We start from the raw sequence: 20,626 nt of genomic DNA on the forward strand, positions 1-20,626 counted from the left end.
TGTACCGGTGCTGTAACCGTAATAGGCCGCGCCATGGACAACACTGCCGGCAAAGGCCCTCCGCGCTACCCTCCCCCTCCGCTAACGGTACTTTGCACGTGGTACACTGTAGCCGGAGGGGAAAATCACTTTCAGACATGATGGCACCACGTATGTGACCTCTCTCACCAATTAAGTATTAAATAGGCGAGAGACCACCCTGCAGCACCGCACCGCAAGGGCTTTAGCAGAAAGAACAGGGACAGTAATAAAGCTGACAGTTTAGTGAAGAATAGTTACAGGCAGCGCTAGCACAGTCACATACAATGCAGAGAAATAACAATTCCTGCACTAACAGCGCTGATCACTCAACTACACAGACACAGGGCCTGGTAGGACACAGCGCTGCATACACAGACCTGAGCCACAGCGGAGGAGAGGTATGCGGGGGGACCCAGACCACGATGCTTCCTTCCAGACTTCCAGCAGCGTTCACCATGCGTTGCAGAGAAGATGGCCGCCGAGGAGCAGAGAGAAGCTGGCCTGGGGGAGGAGCGCTGACACAGGACCAGTCAGCACAGTGCAGAGAGGGCTGTGTGCAGCGGGGGAGGCGCCGGCTGTGAGACAGGGAAGGCGCGCTCCCCTGGCATGCATTTAACCCCTGGGACGCCGCAGCGCTACCGCTCTGCTGCGGTCCGCTGTCCCAGGGGGTAGTGGAAGCGCAGGTTGGTCGCCTGGCTCCACGCTGCAGCCAGTCCCCAGGGAGCCCCCTGCCTGGGGACTTAGGACCATGTGATCAGCGGGGACCCACCGCGGGACCCCGCTGCTTACCTCTGTCCCCCTTGAATCCGGCCATGGTCCGGAGCATCTGGGGTCACCGCTAGCTGTGACCCCAGACGCCCACCAGCATCCCCGGATCAGTACCGGCGTTCTGGTACCGGCGGGGTGTAGGGAAGACAGCATGGACGTCAGGACTGACTGTCCATGCTGTTCATCCAGATGTGCAGCCACAGCTGCATGAAGAAAAAGCTTCAGGGGCTCTTCTAGCCCCCACTCCAACAGGTGCACCCGACTCCGGCCGGGCACCAAACTAAACTGAGGTGCCTTGGCCTGGGGGCGGGGTATAGGAGGGGGACCTAGTGCATCCTGGGAGGCTGAAAGCTTAACTCTTTGGTGCCCTGCGACTGACGTCACACCTATACCCCAAGGTATCCTGTGGATACCCTATGGACCCTGAAGTAGAAATATATATACACACAAACATACATCGAGTTGCCTGCCTGATGTGTGTGTGTCATATATTGTATATATCATCCAGCTTCCAGCTCACTCAAAGCAGCCAAAAAGAGACCAGCACACCACCATATAAAAGTGTAAAAAATAAGTGCTTATATTGAAAAAAATAGCAGCATATTGTTCACAGCAAGTAGGATAACAAAACAGTGGATTATCATGATACTCATCATGTCCAAGGGGAGGCTTGGTATAAAAGCAGACACCCCCTTCTGCCATACATACATTACTGCTGCTTACTTCAGTGGCAGCAGGCCAGCATCAGAAGGGGCAGAGCCAAATGCAGGGGTGGGGCTTAATCGTACGGCACGACTCATTAAAAGTTTTAGGTTTTTTTTAAACACAGTTCATCTTGGGGATGGTGCCGGGGACAGAGTTGGGGGGCCCCCTATGTGTGGGGGCCCCGTGACGACTGCCCCTGTCGCCCTCACTATAATCCGGCCCTGGCTGAGAGTCTGAGGAACTTCACATTTTGTCCTACAGTGATACTTTAGGCACCAGCTGGACAGTTTCCAGAGCTTGAGAGGGGAGATATTGCTGCCTGAGGATATCTGTATGGTACTTTCTACAGTTCACTTGCATGTGAAGTGGAGCTCAAACACAATGGCCAGTGCTATTTATAGTTCAAGCCATGTCCCCCAATGATCATTCACTAAACAACATGTAAATGTTGTATACTACTTCTACATACATTTCAAATAAATTCACTTACAAATTGGGACAATTTTACATTTTGGATGGAAAGGATGACATAAACAGCGTTACTGTTCACTCATGTTCTCCTCCAGATATTGACTTTTATATATTCATTTTTTTACCTGTAGGTACATTTTATAACATAGGAGATCAGTCAGGATTTGGAGAGGATCATTGTCAGTTTGTGGATTCATTTCTTGATGGGAGGACAGGACAGCAGCTTCGACCAGAGTATCTGGCACAAAGAAAAGGTATATCACATATAGATATATATATAGGCAAGTGTAATGCCTATATAAGTAACATGGTTTTATTTATGCTCTTACCATTACTTCTCCTCTCAATGTAACATGGTAATGAATAGCTTTTAAAGTATAATTCACATAGATTTAGGATGGAAAAGAAATGACCTGGTCTTGCTATATTTGTACTAAGTGTTACCATTATTTGCAGTTGCTTTTTACAGCACAAAAGAATATAAAAGTGAAGTCCACATACATCATACATTCTTACCTGTAATGCATGAATAGGCACAAACTCCAATTTTTTGTTTTGGTTTTTTTAATGTTTTACAGTTTAGTCCTTCTGCTCATCAATGGTCATGTAAATGATGTGATATAAGATACTGCTACCTTAAATGGATTCTGAAGCATTGCTTATTCTATCATTATGTTTTGCATAGACTGAATAGATGACACTTCAAACATTATTGGTTTATAAGTAGGGGCGTAGGGAGGGCGGCTCCAGTGGAGCGCAAGCTCCAGGCGCCGAAAAGTTAAGAGGGTGCGCCGCAGCCTGTCTCTGGCACCGTGCGGCACCTACAGCCCGGCCGCCCGTGTGTCGCAGCTGTCAGTGACAGCCTGAGCCGCATAGTGCTTCCTCACTCTGCGCTCCTGACCCAAGTAGTGCATGACGCGTTACTCGGGAGGAAAGCGTAAAGTGTTCATCTTTCCAGGAGAAAGATCCCACCCCCATGTAGGGCTGCTCCCTGAAGTTTCCCGGTCTGGTTGTCTGGGCCAATCCGCCCCTGAGTGCGTGTGACGTCAGGCGCGCGGAGAGTCTCTAGCCAGGAGTCTGGAGAGATGAGCTGCCCGGGACGCACCGCACCGACACCGGGAAAAGAAGAAGTGTGTTCTGGCTCACTGGCTGCACTTTGTTTATAGGCTGGCAGGCAGGTTACAGAATGTACTTTATAATTTATAGGGGTGTCAATATTTGTGCAATACTGTATATAGGGGATGGGGACATGCAACAACAAGTGAGGGGGAGGAAAGTCAGTGGCAGCCCCCCTTCTGATTGTAGCTGGTACCCAACCCCTATACTTATAATTGAACCCATGAGCCAGTGTTCTGTTGATTATATATCAGTGGGCCACTGATATATAATTAATAGGTCACTGACTGATGGGTTTAATAATAAATATAGACCTCCTGCTGCAATTGCATTATTGGAAGGATCGCAATTGCAAAGCTGCCTAAGTCCACTACACACTACAGTATATGCCTGCGTGCAGCTTTGCAATTGAGATCCTTGCTGAATCACGCCCTCTGTCACCAAATTAGATTTTTTAATATTTTTTAATATTTTGTATTTTCAACTGTAACATGCCCCCACATGTTGGCCACGCCCACAATTCAGTACAGGGGAGGGGGTTGCCGAAACATACCCTTGCTCCGGGCAGCATGGCACCTAGCTACACCTCTGTTTATAAGGCAAAGTTTGTATATGAATGATGATTCGGACAGTAGGTGCCTATCCCATCACAACTTACCTCAGAGGAGAAACCACACGGCAGCTCCTATTTACATTCAGAAATGTGCACAGACTGGTTTATACCAGGGATTCTCAACCCTAATCCATTGGTAACCTCAACATGTAATATTTTAAGGCGTTATTTAATCATGCACAGATTAGGTAATACATTTTGCTGGGTTAGCAAACATACCTGCTTCCACAGACATAATTCCACAACACATGACCTGTCAAGGTGGGTACACACTATAACAATATATTGTGCAATGTTGGTAGTTACAACCAATCTATCATTTACACATTCATCGCATTGTCTCATCTGATGTACTGCACATCAGTACATCAGATGTACGATGTGGTGCAAATTGTGTAGTGTGTACACACACAACCGCACATAGTATACAGGAGCAAGGCTTAATTGGATACAATCCCCCAACACGATAGATCATGTTGTCGTTTGGGAGAGTACTTAGTGCAGAGGTTTCCAAACGCAGTCCTCAAGACTTCCCAACAGTTCAGGTTTTAGAGATATCCATGGTTGTGCACAGATTAATTAATTAGTACCTCAAATTTAATTTAACCACCTGTGCTCAACCATGGGATAGCTCTAAAACAAGAACCATTGGGGTGCCTAGAGGGCCACATCTGGGAACCTCTGGCATAATGTAAACACTCAAAATCGTGTTCTGGGATCATATGACTGTAGGTGAAATTATATCGGCCATCACATAGTGTTACATCATTTAGGTGTGTACCTAGCTTTAGTGGTACTTGAGGATAGTCGGTGTAAGTGTATTTCCCGGTGGTCTGAGTGACCTCCTCTCCTCTCTGAGGGTCTAATTGTTAAAGTACACAAAACATTATTTTCATCAATAGGGACTATTATAATTAATGGAATATGACACAATATTTTCCTCTTTAACCTATTTTCTCTGTCTGATATTGCTACACCTGTGACCCCCTGGATTACTTTATTAATCTTCCATACAGTCTTCTTACTTTTCTGCCTTTTGCCATGAAAACCCAGACAGAGGGTTGCCGCTGTTACGCTATATACATAACAACCAAAGCTCCATGTGAGCTAAACATGCAAGCTTTTACTGGACCGAAACTTCCCAAATATCCTTTGATGAAATCTATCAAGTCATCTGATTATCTCACCCATAGGGCCGTATGCAATTGCAGGCGAAAAGCCTCTCTCGGCGAAAAGTTTTCACCTATGACGTCATTTCGCCTGTCGGAAACTTTCCGCCGTATGCAATTGCAAAGACTTTTCGGCGGTGCGAAAAGTCTGCGCCTTGTAACCAGCGGAAAAGATTCGCTTCTGAATGGAGGCGAAAAAAGTGCAGAATTGGGGGTTTGGGGTGCAAAGTTGCGGAAACACCCCTGCAGCCTTGGGACAGTCCCCCAAAGGTAAACTGCGTCAAGAATATATTAAAAATACATTTGATCCCCCCCAAAAAAGTACTTTCGTTTTGTGGGTAAAAAAGTTCAAAGTTGGGGGACATACTTAAAAACTAGTGAAATAGACGCCAGGAGGTCCCCCAAGTATGTCCCAGGTGTTTTTTTTTATTGCAGATGTTTGCTGAAGGTGCGTTTATTAAAAAATTAACTTTAGCAATTTTTAACCATGCTTGCACCCATTTTCATGTACCCAAAATTTGCTGGGACTACTTATGTTAGCCAAAAAAAACCTGCTAAATGCTATTCTTCATCACTTATGCAAAGATGCTAAATAGCAGCAATTGACCGCATTAAAGCACCCCAAATACCTTCAGCAGGGCTAGTCGTAGATATCCATAGTGATCCCCCATGTCAGTGCATCTTTTGGGGGGGTGTTAGGCAAAAAGTGCTGTCAGATTAGGGGAAATCAGCATGTTTGAGTTTCGCCGGGATGCGTTTTCACGTCCTTTGGAATTGAAAAGGGCGAAAAGCAGTCACATGCACGGAAAGTGTTTTCTCCAAAAACAAGCAATGTAGGCGGAAAGTTCAACAGGCGAAAAGTCCGGGACTTTTCGCCGGCAATTGAATATGGGCCATAATGTATTATGCATATTAATTAAAGCTTGAAATCATACTCAGTTATCTAAAGACCATGTACATGATATAAAAAGTATTTTACTCCATAAATGGGAATGGCAAGGTAATAGATGGTTTACATGCGAATAATACACAGAGATAATACAATAGTGTATTACTGTATACTGTAACAACTAAGAACTTTAATCCCAGTAATGAATTACCCCCATAAAGTTGCTAAATAAACTTCAATGCAGATTCTATTTAATCCTTCTTTGTATATAATCTTGGTGTACGTGCAGATATTATAAGGGTACACTCGTGCCCTTATATTAAGGCTGCATCTAAAAATGGAAATCTCCATAGAGAATTCCGGAGGGAGGGTCATGGTGTTTAAGGGGCTACACCTCAAAAGCTGTTGGAGGTACAGAGCTGAAATTTGGCACGGCCGGGTAGAACTATCGCTCGGTGCTGCATGCCAAATTTCAGGGCAAAAACATAAAAATTGAGGATTTGGAAGTAATCTAAAGGTCCAACTGTCAGTTTTCTCTGACACTCAATTAGGACCACTTTTCTGCTGTTCTCTATGGGGGATTTTTGGGAAGGCATAACTCAGGGTAGAGCGCGAATTTAGACTTGGGGTTTGTTTTATTAGGTAGCTATTGTTCCAGGGTAGGGCCTTTTGGGGTTCAGGTAATTGAGAAAGTTAGTTTTTAAACTATTACCTCAAGAATGCACCATTGAATAGATGGGAAATTTCAACTTGTTGCGTAGCCTCAGTAGGAGCCTCCAGCAGGTGCACTCAACTGTGGCTTCACTTGGGTGCACAAAGATAGTAGTCATTTGCGGGCTTTAGCGGAGGTGAGCTGGGGGGAAGGAAGCAGGCGTTAGCTGCAGTGGGATCCGGGGGAAAGGTGCGGGGGGCTAGCAGGCGTTGGCGGCAGTGGTGCAGGCGTTAGGACCCAGGGGAGGAAGCAGCACACAGATGCAGGCTTGGATCTGGAAGATCCGTGATACCCGATTGTTTTAAAGAAATAAATGGCGTGGCTTCACCCTCCCCCAAAAAAACAACCAGCACTGGGCTTTGGAGACCCAGTACTGGTTGTGGACCAAACGATGTAGGGGTCCCCCGTATTAATCACAACCAGCACCAGGCTTTTCAGAACCAGTCCTGGTTGCCAAAATACGGGGGACAAATGACGTATTCAGAGCAACCAGCTCTGGGCTCTGAGCCGGTCCTGGTTCTGGAAATACAGGGGGGAAAATGCGTAGGGTCCCTATATTTACCAGCACCGGACCCTTTCTGACCGCTAGTGAGCCCAGGCCGGAGCTAGGGTCCTCCAATAAAGGGGTCCCTCTTTCCAGGGCACCCCAGGCTGATAGCCCGGGGCTATCCCCGGCACCTCTGGCCGGTGGGGGCCGGGTTGATTATGTAAAGTGTGGTGCAAAGAAATAATTAAAAGTCTTTTGCTGTGGAACTACAGTTCCCAGCAAGCCTCCCCTGCATGCTGGTTCTTGGAGAACCACAAGTATCAGCATGCAGGGCATTACAGGCCTACTGGTACCTGTAGTTCTACAGCAAAAAGCAATATTAAAAAACCACACACCATAGAAATTAAAAATGTTATTAAAACATACATGCACACACACATGTACTGACACATGCTCATCTAGTATCCCTGAAGCCAATCTGTCCTATTCTCCAGTTGATAATCCAATGGAGTACCTGTAATAAAAAAAATCCATACTCCCCTCCTATGCGTGGATCTGTCCTCTTCGTTCCAAAGTAGGCAATCCAGGGTCTTGGCAAAAAAAAAAAAAACGCAATTACGGGAGCCCACGAACATTATTAGTGTTCCCTAAGGACACTGCTACCCGAATGACAGCTCCGCAGCAGGATTTCAGTACAGAAATCCCGCAATGGAGCGCTCATTGGCTGGGAGAGGCGAGCCTTCTGCCTCTCAGCCAATGAGTAGTTCTCACCCTTGACTTCAATGGTGAGAACCGAGCGTACCCATTTTCAAAAAATGGCGCCATTTTTTTTATTCAAAGTTGGCCATCACGAGCCAATCACGGCTCACTGCGTCATTGCCCCGCCCCCTCGGCTGGCTTATATAAAGCAGCGCGAGGCGCCACCCAGTCAGTACGTCGACCGGATAGCTGGAGAGACCAGCTGAAGCATGTAGACGCCGCAGAAGCCCTCCAGGTGAAGACGCCGTGAAAGCGGCAGTCATGTAAAAGAGCTTAAAGGCTGCCGCCCCCCAGGTTAAGGTGCGGAAAAATAAAATATTAAACCAAACTGTCCTTGTTTTATTTTAATATTTCTTTTGCAGAGGTACTATAAGTACCAGCGGGCCCTTAATGCCCCACTTGTTGGTACCTGTGGTTCTCAAGTACTAGTTTGCGGGGATGCCTGCTGGGACCTGTAGTACCACTGCAAAAGACAATATTAATATTTTCATATGCACCACACTACACAATCAATCCGGCACCCACCACCCAGGGGTGCTGGGGATAGCCGCGGGCTATCAGTCTGGTCCTGGAGAGGGGGTACCCCTTTATTTCGGGGGTCCCCAACTCCCAAGGGATCCCTGGCCTGGGCTGACTAGCAGTCAGGGATGATGCTTCAGCTGGGGGACCCGGCGAAAGGGCTCCCCTGGCTGTGGCATCACCCCCATGCTAGAAAGGGTCTGGTGTGCTGGTTCTGGTAAATACAGGGGGCCTTACAATTTTTTTTCCCCTGTATTTCCAGAACCAGGACTGGCTCAGAGCCCAGTGCTGGTTGCGCGGAACACGGTGGACCGCTACGTTGTTTGTCCCCTGTATTTAGCATAACCAGTACTGGATCTCCAAAGCCCTGTACTGGTTGTCCTTTGGGGGGTGGGGACACTGCCTTTTTTTTTTTTTTAAACACAGATGCAGGTATCACAGATCTTTCAAATCCGAGCCTGCATTTCTCTGCTGCTACCGCCCCCGGGTCCTGGCTGCAGCTTTTATGCTTTTGCCCTGAAATTTGGCATGCATCACCGAGCGACAGTTCTACCAGCCCATGCCAAATTTCAGCTCCGTACCTCCAATAGCTTTTGAGGTGTAGCCCCTTAAAACACCATGACCCCCCCCCCTCAGGATTTGTCAATGGGAAAATTGTTTTTTGTTTTTTTTTAGGGGAACCCTACGTTGTTTGTCCCCTGTATTTTGGTAACCAGGACTGGCTCTGATTAGCCTGGTGCTGGTTGTGCTTTATACAGGGAACCCCCTACGTCATTTGTCCCGTGTTTAGCACAACCAGCAATGGGGTTTCAAAGCTTGATGCTGGTTGTGCTGTGGGAGCACGTCATTTTTTTTTATATTACACTCATTTTTAAAACAATGCATGGATGCATCTCACTGATACGTCCATGCATCTGTGTCTTATTGATTTGATTTTCTCAGGTGCATGTCCAGCACCAGAGTCCCTCTGTCGCCCGCTGATGGTTCTGTGCACTGCCCTGTTGCTGCCACTGTTCCAGAACCAAGCAGCCGTCTCTCCCTCTGCACTCTTAAAACACCTCCTGTGTGCTGTCTGCTCCTCCACCCATGTTAGTGTACCTATTTGTTGTCCTTCTGCCTAGCAGTGTAGACCAGGCCATGTTGTCTGATTATTTCAGTGGTAGCATATATACTGCTGAAAGCATGACGGTAGCATAGAACCCTGTGGACCTCTGCATGTAAGAAATTATTTGAACCAGCTAATCCAGTCAACAGAAATCAGGCGCTCAATCAGAATCCCATGGTTTGTAAATGGATTTTATTTATTTTTAACAGCTCCATTCAAATAATTGGAGGGCTATTAATGGTGCGTACACACAAAGTAAAGATCAATCAGCGATAACGATATCGCTGACTGATCGTCCTGCACCTTTCCGGTGTGCTGGGAAATCGATATCAATCATCCAACACACGGCCAATGACCCACGATCGTTGTAACCTGGTCGATATCGACCAGGTTGGCCTGCATGCATGGGCGATGGACGATATTTTTATCGTCCATACGTGCCCGCACATCGTATGTCGTTGGTGGGGACCAAAAAAATGCGCGACATGAACAATAATGATATGATCAATATCATTAATTTTAATCGTCCCGTGTGTATGCACCTTTAGAATCATAGCAACGTATCAAAGATTCTTTACACTAGTTTAATATAATATAGTATACCCATTTCAGCCCCTGTATATTTTTCATCTGAAATGAATTTGTAGTTACATAAATATCAGTCTAGTCCCATCACTACAGGCCTGTTGATGATTTGTAGTACCACACGTTTTATACTAAATTAACAAACTAACAAACATACACTGTCATTTTACAATGATAAACAGTTATTAGTCAAATATGATTTAAATTAATCAAACCATAGAGGATCAGATCCTCTATTTAAGCAGTTTAGTCAGGGGGGGGGTAGGTTATTTAAATTCCAGGAAAGACATATTGTGTAATAATGGGGATAATTTGAAGCATACAACCCAAACTCATGAGCATCAATGGCCAGATTATTGAAATATGATTGTTTTCAAAACGTGTTAACAACTAACAATGTTTTCTTAGTCAGTTGTCATGAACAATGTATTATATTACACAACAAATGAACTCTTCCAAGCTAGTTTTACAGAAATAGTAGTCATCCAACGGAACTTCTAATATCACATGAAACAAGAATCTTCTTACATGCAATGTTGCAGCAGTGTGGGAAATACTCTAAGCCAGAGGTTCCCAAACTCCGCCATTACAGTTCAAGTTTTAAGGATATCCAAGTCTAGATGGTTAAATAATTTTAACTGAGGTACTAATTTGGTCACGTGCTCAAGCATGGATATCCTTAAAATGTGACCTGTAATGGTGGAGTTTGGGAACCTCTGCTGTAAGCAGGTGACACTGTAAGCTTTGGCAAGGCACAGTGACAAGTGAGCTCACAAAACACCAATAGACTGATAGAGATAAAATGAGGTCCGCTGTAAGAATACAATCTGTTCTGTCCATTAAAGGTGCACATTAAGGCCCGTATTCAATTAGCCGTGATAATTTCGCCGCCGTCGGCAGAATCTACTTTCCACCTACATCGCGTGTTTTGGAAGTTATTGGGCGCGCCCCCGCTATTCGCCCTACTCAATTCCAAAGGACGCAAAAACAGTAAGCCGTGATGTCGGAACAGGCAGAAAGTGCTGTCAGAAATGGGGTAATCAGCCTGAACCCCCCAAAAAGGTGCACTAACATTGGGGATCAATATGGATACCCCCGATTAGGCCTCAAAGCTGTTTGGGGTTCTTAAGTTGTTTCAGTAGCTTCTAATTAGCGTCTTTGCACAAGTGGTGAAGAATGGCATAAAGCAGTATTTTTGGGTGAAAACAAGTAGTCTCGTCAAATTTGGGGTACTTCAAAATGGGTGCAAGCATATTTTAAGTCTGTAAAGTGAAGTAAAAAATATTGTGAAAAACCCACCTGTTGCAAGCATCTGCAATCATAAAAACACCTCACCCCCCCCCAAAGTCGCTACTTTTTATGTATGCACCCCAACTTTGAGCTTTTTCACCCCATTATCAAAGTCATTTTTTGGGGCGTTCCCCACTTTTTTTTTAGGGATTTTTTTGACAGTCATCCTTTGGGGGGTTGCCCCAAGGGTGCAGAGTAGTTTTCCAATGCTTGCACCCCTAAACCCCAATTCTGTAACTTTTTTCAGCCTGCTTTCGTAATCGAATCGTTTCCGCCTATTACATTGCATTGACTTTCCGCGTAAGGGAAAAGTCTTTGCAATTGAAGAGAGTGTAAAGTTTCCAACTGCGAAGACGTTAGCCGCGAATTCTGACTTTGACGCTAATTGAATGAATACGGGCCTAAGTCTCCACTTGTGTGAAATAACTGCAAACAAAGCGCACGAAGGTTTGGGGACCCATAAAGAATCTAAAGACACACTGTAAATGTTACATGAAAGATAACCCGAATAGGTCCTTTTTCATTAAATAACCTTTTCAGTTATTTTTTTTCTAAATGACTGCTTGGGTTAGCCTTATTTAGGACTTACATTAACCATGAGATTTGTAAGTGTTTGTCTAATCTAAAACAAACTGCTTGTTTCTGCCAAAGCTTGAACTAGTGTAGAATGTGCAAAATGCATTTTTGGATGGTGGTTCTCAACCCCACCTCTCATGTTGTTCCAACTGGTTATGTTTTGAGGATTTCTGTCTGTGGAAGCAGGCGGCATAATTACTGACCCAGCAAAATAGATTAACTCACCTAGTGCATGTTTAAAGAAATCCATAAAACCTGACCTGTAGGTGGTACTTGAGGGCTGGAGTTGGGAACCCCTGCTATAGGACATGACCAGAGTTCTACCAGCCCAGAACTGGTGCAAAAATAGAATCTTATAAAGTGATGAGTGGTATAACCTTCAGCACAGCTAGAACACCCTAAATACTTCAATCCAAAAGTAAATGCACCAACTCTGCACTTAGTGAAGAACAATCCAACCAAACCCTTGCATTAGCTGGTGCAATCTCCTGCTTCTCCTCAAACCACCATCATGTTCAATAGAACTACTTGTTTTAGACAGATCTAGATAAGTCCTGCTGAAAGACGGGTTCATTCAGACTGCTCAACCTGCTACATATACATTTAGTTACAATGAATATCTATTTGCACAGGATTCTACAGATCAGTGCGGCAGCAGCCAGTTGACTTTGGGCAGATTGGAGGACAGACGCACGTCAGCTACGTCCATTGGTATGAGTGTGGAATAGCAATACCGGGAAAGTGGTAAGAAGACTGCAGAATACTACAAGGGATTCGTAGACTCATTCACTTCAACAATGATCATCAGTTCTATAGACTACATTGCTAGCTTCAATCTACTCTTCCTACGTACATGTCTACTAATGTAAAATATGTATGAAAAATTCAAGTTATAGAGATTATGGCGTTAAGAGACTGCTTCCATATTTATCAAGATTAAAATAAAGATATTGTCTTCATAGGATAAAACCTCGGGAAGCTGGCTCCCTGTTTTTGGTATTTTAAAAAAAGAGAAGAAACAGCAGTGTCTATGTTATTTATCACAATGTTGTAATAAATATTTTAAAGCAAATTTCTATTCAAACTAGATTTTTGAAACCACCAAGTTAAAGCATTCTCTATCCACAGTAATTGTCATCTAGGACCGTCACTGGCAATGTTAATTTATTTTAGCAAGTTTATTTCTGAGGAGATGCATCACATTATGGTGACAGAGCTTCTATGTGTAGGGCCACCATGTCCATCATCATTGTTGGTGACTAGGTATATATTGGAAAAATAAATATCTAAATAAAATCATTGATATTGTAACACCTTAATTCAGTAAGAGCAGAACAAATTAAGCTTGTGATCTCTAAACAAAGTTCTATCAGCTATCTCCTCCCAGATCTTATGCCACGTTGCAATTATGTTCAATGGATAGAAGATTCAAACAAGGCAGGTACTTAAGTGTTCAATCTTTTGTGCAAGATTACAGTTTACTTTACTGGCTACAGTTATGTTAAAATTAACATGAGCATGTGATTTATAAATAGATTTGTAATTAACTTTCTACAGAATGTACAGTATATCCAATATAGCTTTATTTCCAAAATGCAACCTGGTTTTGTATCTGAAAAAGCAGTATATGAACTCTACAATAAAGATATTGATCTTTTTTAAACATTGGTTTTACATTTTGTTTCACTGAAATGGGTCTCTGTATTTGTAAGGTGGTTTATCGATTCTAGGTTTCATTATATATATTTTAAGCATTTCTTCTTTAGAATAGGGTCTATTATGTATTTGTGATACTATAGAGATGTTAATACCCAACATACCATTTCGATCAGATAAACACTGTGTGGATATTTGAAACAATACAATTTTTGAATCAGAATATACATTTTTGAATCAAATGACTAACATACGGTATAGAAGAGTTACAGAGAAGGAAACCATTACAATCCCATGACACATAAAAATTGCTCAACTGCCTCTAGTTATATTACTGGTTTTGCGATTTCCAAATCTTGCAAATTGTTTAAGTATACATTTTATGTGGGTGAGCATAGGCATCAATGTCCAGCTGGGGCAGTTTTGGAAGATGAGCATCACTGACTTAATTTTACAAATCTTAAGCTAAAACCAGTTGGCATGACAGCTAGAGCTATAGGAAACTGTACATAAATAACAAACGAAAATGAGCGCATACACAAAAAACTGCAAAAAACAAACAGTAAAGTAACTTCTACTTTTGCACAGCAGGGAAAACAATCTAGCAAATCAAGACCTATAAAGTTCAACAGGCCAAGTCTCCGAGACCTTCAATAGACATAGAAAATAGGTCTGCTGTACATAGAGGAAAACAACGGCCAGGTAAGATTATTTTAGGAAACATATAGAAACCTTGCAATTGGGGAAGTAATGCTTGTGGCCTGCTGACTTATTTTTGTATTTTAAAAGGACATCAACCACAAGCCTTCCATGGGCCAGAAATTGTTCTTCGCTAAAAGCTGTAATACACCAGCATAGCAGGTGCAAATAAAATATGCTCCAGATGCAAACTCTTACATAAGAGACATCTGTCTATTAGTAGATTTGTTTATAAGGAAACATGTCTTTTCAGTTTAGGGGTCTTCCATTATGATAGAGGCACTAAACAGACCATTGCTTTAGCTCATAACTAAAGCACAGAATATAAATGGGAAAGTGAGCTTGAGCGAAGAGGAAACCATTTGATTATTTGAACTTGGGGAAATTATATTGGCCTTTATTGTCTGTTACATAAATCAGAACACTTGGCATGAAAGGCTTGCTGTTTGTAAGTGTAGTGAAATAGATTTTTTTTTAGCTGTTAGTTTCAGTGGGTGTTTATGCAAAAATGAAATTAAAGGTGCATACACACGTAACGATTTTACTAACCAACGATTTTTGTTCAGATTTTCCCTTGAAAAAGTGAACGAAAATAGTTTCGAAAAATCGTTGGTTACTAAAATGCTGAACGACTTTGTCAACGATTTTCATGAACGATGAACAATTTTTTAATCATGCATACAGTGAATGGACATCGTTCATTCTGTACAACATGAACGATTTTCTGAACGAAAATAGTGATGTTGGACAGTCAGAATGGACTATCAACTACAAACGGAAGCGCGCTTGGACGGATTATCGTTCATCCAAAATAAATGAACAATTAAGTGATTTAATGATATCATTATAGTTAAATCATTCAAAAATTCGTTACGTGTGTACGCACCTTTAGAATGCTGCTTCAGACCATGAGTGACCAGGATACTGACTGGTACTATACACTTTTACAATAATGTTTTATTATCTGCAATGGTATCAGAAGTTGTTTGACAAAGTCTTAGCTTCCATAAAGGTTACTAAAATCTGCTTCTTGAATTTGATTACACAGAAGTCACTTTTGTATGCTCCATACTTCCCAGGGGTAGGTGCTAGGTCAAGGGTAGGCAAGTATGGCACCAGCAGCACATCCCAGCATGCACTGTGTAATTCCACACATCATCATTGACCTAGTGCAGTGGGTAGGCATCCAGCATGGTCAGAGGTCTGAAGGAAAATAAAAATTACAAAGATGAAAAAAAGCAATCAGCAATCAATCAGTGCTTCAGTGGATGCTTTCCACCCCATATTCACACTGTTTAACAAAGAAGCAGAATCAAGTGGCAGACACAGGACTAGATAAAATCAGACAATGATTAAGTGAGTTTTAATATTTTATTAGGTTTCAAAGTGACTGTTAGAATTTGTACATAATACCTACTTTATACTTCAGAACAGATCTAATTGAACACATCAGATCATTAAAAACAAGCCAAATAAGTGGGGCTTCAATTAGCTTTTGCTCACTTGTCTGACAAGGCTGGCTAGTGTGCCAAACATTTCATTGGTTTCTGGACTTCAAATTTCAGCTACAGAGAAGATACAATCAAAGCAAAAATCATTTGGTCTCTTCCTCCAGTTATACAACATTAAAAAGCAAAGAACGCTTTTCATCTGCTGATCATTATCATTATTTGTAAGCATAATATTGGAGTCTGTTTGGAAGGAAACTTATCTAGCAGCCTTTGCCCTGGTAATGATATTGTACTTATCGGTATCCAGGTCCTGGTTGAGCATAACCCTGACCAAATGGATGACGGTTACGAGCATATGGGTTAGGCCCACTTGGAGGGGGAGTTACAGTGCTACCAGGTGGAGGGGTAAATCCAGGCCTAGGCTGATAGTTCCCTGGCTGGCTTTGTGCCATTCCAGGTTGGGAAGTAGGTGGGACATTATAACCAGCAGGCTGGGAGGCTTGTGTAGTGTAAGGCTGTGGTGGGTAGGAACCAGACGGGTACTGTTGAGAAGTTTGTGAAGGCAGTTGCTGTGGCTGGCCTTGAAATCCAGAGGCAGGAGCCTGTGCAGCCTGCTGACTATAGCCTGGGAACTGCTGAGCTGCTGCTGCTTGGGATGTTTGCTGATTGTAACCTAGAGAAGAAAAAACAAAATAACCTTACTGAATATCTAAGCAGATGTTTAATGATATCCTCCAGAATTATAAGTTGCAGTATCTAGTATCCAAAATGTCATGTTCAGCCCTAGAACACAATAGAACAATTCAATTCCTCCTGACAGACTAGCAAAACCACATCTGATGTCTGGTGTTCCAGAGTCTCTTACCAGGATACTGCATGCCATACTGCTGCTGGGGCTGAGCTTGAGGCTGGGGCTGACCTTGAACTGATGGATATCCAGGCTGTTGTGGATACTGTTGATACATTTGGCCTAAAAAAATAAAATAGATTTTCCATAAACCGAAAATAAACTAAGCAAATCTATTTAGCATGTTTTACAATGCATAGAGGTATATTTAATAAGAAAATACATTCAAGAGATCACAAAGTGTAATGGAAAGCAGCAAAGAGGCTACATGGGGAAGTCATCAGGATGTGAGACGCACACCACTGGATACAACCACAATAACCGTCACCAATTCAGCTTGCAGGGAACAGAAATTCATTCATTAGAACACTGACCACAAAGAGCACAAAATGTTACAAATGTATCAGGAGAACAAAGAAAAAGGGAGGAAAAGAATAAATAGGGAGAAGGAAAGGGGCTTATAGGGGCTCACACCCATCTGAGACAACTTTGCTGGTCACATTGCAACATGAATATTATATTTTTCTTCAAGATTTTACATAAAATAAACACACATTATCCATCTTGCTTATAAAACTGCACATTATGTGCAGACACCTGGGGTTTTTTAGTAACTGAAATTGCAAAAAAGGAAAAGTGCTATAGCAGGTTCTACACAGGTTTTCATCCTAAAATCTGCACTTGAAAATGTTAATGCATTTCATTCAAGATCATACAAACCAGCAAAAGGAAAAAAAGTGTAGGAATTACATGGATAGCCAAACCAAGGCCTCATAGTTAGTAACCTAGCCAACCTATAGTGCCAAAATGAGAGAGCCAGTGAGTTTACAGAAACCAGGCTGTGAGGGAAAGATCTGGACTTTACACATCCCCCCATTCCCTCACCTCCTGGCTGGTCTAGTATTTCTGTAGTGTAGGGTTTTCTTGTTCAGTGATCACCAGACACTATGGGCGGTATTCAATAAGTTTTGCGTCTGCGATAAAGGTCCGCCTGCCAGACTTTTCACCTACATTGCGTCTTTTGGACGCGTACTTATCGTGCGCGTCCCTGCTATTCACCGTATTCAATTCTTAAGACACGAAAACGACGACCTGCAAAGTCAGAACAGGCAGAAAGTGGTGTCAGAATTGGGGAAATCAGCCTGAACCCCCCAAAAAGATGCAGATACATTGGGGATCTATGTAGTAGTACCCGAATAGTCCATATAAAACTGTTTGGGGTACTTAAGTTGGTACAATTGCCTCTAATTAGCGTATATGAACAAGTGGTGAAGAATGGCATAAAGCAGTAGTTTTGGAGAAGATAAGTAGTCCTGGCATATTTTGGGTACACGCATGTTTTAATGTCTCTAAAGTGACGTTTTAATAAAAGTGAAATTCCTCCGTCATAAATGCACCTGCGATCCCAAAAACACTTGGCCCCTTCTTTGTGCACCCCCAGAACCTTATTTCGCTAGTTTTTGAAGCTGTCCCCCCACTTTGTCCTTTCTCACTCCCAAAATGAAAGTACTTTTTTGGGATGTTCTTAAGTTTAAGGAATTTTTTGGCACAGTTGTCCTTTGGGGGGCTGTCCCAAGGGTTCTGAGTGGTTTCCCCACCTTTGCAGTCCAAAATAAAAAAATGCACTTCTTTTCTCCACCTATTCAGAGGCGGATCTTTTTCGCCTATTACATTGCATTGACTTTCCGCGTATCGAAAAGTATTTGGAATTGAATACGGAGATAAGTTTCCGACAGGTGAAAAGTCGCAATCGGCGATACTTTTTCACGGATCTCGGTTTTTCACGTCTAATTAAATACTGTCCTAAGGTGGAATTAAATTGTTTTGGGCACTGCAATAACTAATGGGTGTGCCTCAGATCAATTCATTTGTTTATGGCGCCTATTATTGCGCTTGTCGTGCCCAAGTATACAGTGTTTAGCCGCGTATAGTGGCTAACCCAGTCTAAAGTCCTGGTTAGGGTACTCAAACCACAGACTTTTTTGCACATTTCTACTTGCCACCTAAGCAGGATGCGAGCATTAATGCCGGCCGGCTCTCGCGCCTGAACGAAGCAACTATTGAATTGCTCATCACTAACAACTGCCGGAGCAAACAACTGAATTCCCCCCTAGGTAGCCAAACATGTAAAAGGAGACTGGCATCTTTCAAAGGAGGGTGTCTCAGTTTAAGCCATAATTCAATGCCACCCTCTTAACTTCTTAATTATTTCTGTAGAATTTTCTTAATGGTCAGCCAATGGTGTCCAGAGTCCGCGCGCCCCACATGCTCTGGGGACACGTTTCTACAGTGCAAGGACTGAGCAACAGCACTATGACATCACTACCACCTCCTTCCTTTGCCTGAACCAGCAGTACATAACAGCAAGGGACTTGAAAGTATACTTTGTAGCCAACTGCATTACTTCAATGCCAAGTGGAATTCATCCATAGCACTGAACGAATTTAAAATAGATAAATCAAAATAAAAAAAAAGTATGTCAAACAGAAATAAATAAACTGATTTAGGCAATTATACCAGTACTAGAAAACTATTAGAGAACATGCCCTTAGTCAGGACAACCTCACATTTAGTTTACTTGAAATGTACGGCACTAGATCAGGACGTTACCCAAATACAAATACATGCTGGTATCAGGAAGGAGCAATCACACAGCAGGACCAAGGCTTCCTCTACTATATTGCGCTGCATGTGATAGAGGTTTTTCTAATGATATTGCCGAGTGATTATCCCGACAAGTGTTACATTGCAGTACTTCGCTGTAACAGCCGTCAGAGTTACACTATGTAGTTAATACAAGACACAAAATTGTTAATTACCAAGTGTTCTTTGGTATCCTAGTTTATCAGAAGACAGACTCTCCTGAGACACTGAGACAGGCGTATTCGATCAACAAACAAAACATACTGCATGGAGACCACAATGTACAAATGTAGTGGAATACACTAGCTACAGAACATTTACCAGGAACTCTGTATTCTCCAGAGGGAGACGTATTTGGTCACATATTGACATTTTAAAGTGCTGAATCAAAATTATTGCAAACAATTCTTCACAGAAGAAATACTGCAGATGAACATATAATATTAAATTTAACCCAGACACACACAGAGAAGATTATGCTTAATTAAAAAAAATAATAATTTTTAAGAAAAAAAAAAAAAATTATAAATTAAAATTAGGAGACAGAAGAATAAGAGATGATCTAACCTTCAATGTGACCTGGCTGCTGAGCTCCTGGGTATGGCTGCTGCTGTGACTGGACCCCTGGAGGATGAGCTGAGGAGGAGGAGGCAATACTATCAGGTGTGCTTGAACGTTCCTCTACAGGAGCACTGGGAGGCCCTAAAAGAGGGGCAAAAAAAAAAAAAAAATATTTATATATAAATCAAATGTCCTGACAGACTCCTCAATGCCCAGCCCAAACCACTGGACCTAGAAACATGTAATTCAGGTATAATATTCCTTTCATGACGTAGTTGCCCACTAAGAAGGAATTTTTAAAAATTTGACTTCTAAGTGCTGCCAAACATCACTGGCAGTTGGAGTGGCTGCTCTATTTGAATATTGGACTGTGCTGCAACCACACCTCTGGAGCCTCCACTAATCGTATGATCCTGACGTGGCTTATGATGAAAAAGCCACGTCAGGATCAGCAGTCGGCCTCAACCGCGGCTTCACAGCAAATAGACAGGCTGAGCCACGACGGACAACAGTGTGGACATGGCCATCCAGGGGTAGAGGTATCTATAATTTTCCCCCTTTCCACCGTTCATTCTCCAGCGTGACTTTACTTCACACTGGGACGCCAGTAGTGAATGTAATCTAAGCAGCGGAATTAAGCTGCTTTGATCATCTCATCATTGGGATCCAATTGTTACTTCTAAAGCCACATTGCTACATTAGTGGCATTTTTAGAACGTTATGCTGTGGAACCTCAGATAAATGTTACCTTTTAAAACTCATATAGCAATGCATTATAGCTAAAGAGTTATTTACTCGCTATAGTCATCTACAGGATTTATCCTCTCGTGCACATGATTGTAATTTTGTTGTTTTATACGTGGATTATATTGTGTTTATTAAAATACAAAATTTTATTTCATATTGAGCCTCCTGTTTATTAACAGACAGCAAACCTATTATAGATATCTATAGTCCAAAATAACAGAAGTGCATAGCGCAGTA

General features: G+C 42.7%; 2 protein-coding genes across 10 annotated transcripts in view; one reads left to right on the forward strand and one right to left on the reverse strand.

Annotated features, from left to right (window-relative positions):
* ABI3BP (ABI family member 3 binding protein) overlaps window positions 1–13,448 on the forward strand; it is a 515,514-nt gene extending 502,066 nt beyond the window's left edge. For all 8 annotated transcript variants that reach the window (XM_088481142.1, XM_088481145.1, XM_088481144.1 and 5 more), the window contains 2 exons: window positions 2,097–2,219; window positions 12,418–13,448. In XM_088481142.1, coding sequence (XP_088337268.1) covers window positions 2,097–2,219; window positions 12,418–12,533 — 239 coding nt within the window. In that variant the 3' untranslated portion in view covers window positions 12,534–13,448. The remainder of the gene's footprint in view (window positions 1–2,096; window positions 2,220–12,417) is intronic.
* Window positions 13,449–15,497: 2,049 nt separating this feature from the next.
* TFG (trafficking from ER to golgi regulator) overlaps window positions 15,498–20,626 on the reverse strand; it is a 51,861-nt gene continuing 46,732 nt past the window's right edge. For both annotated transcript variants that reach the window (XM_088481151.1, XM_088481150.1), the window contains exons 6-8: window positions 19,649–19,783; window positions 16,457–16,561; window positions 15,498–16,264 (exon numbers count right to left, since the gene is read on the reverse strand). In XM_088481151.1, coding sequence (XP_088337277.1) covers window positions 15,885–16,264; window positions 16,457–16,561; window positions 19,649–19,783 — 620 coding nt within the window. In that variant the 3' untranslated portion in view covers window positions 15,498–15,884. The remainder of the gene's footprint in view (window positions 16,265–16,456; window positions 16,562–19,648; window positions 19,784–20,626) is intronic.

The sequence above is a fragment of the Taudactylus pleione genome, unplaced genomic scaffold (genome assembly GCF_031769625.1).
Source record: "Taudactylus pleione unplaced genomic scaffold, aTauple2 ptg000265l, whole genome shotgun sequence".
Taxonomy (NCBI): Eukaryota; Metazoa; Chordata; class Amphibia; order Anura; family Myobatrachidae; genus Taudactylus; species Taudactylus pleione.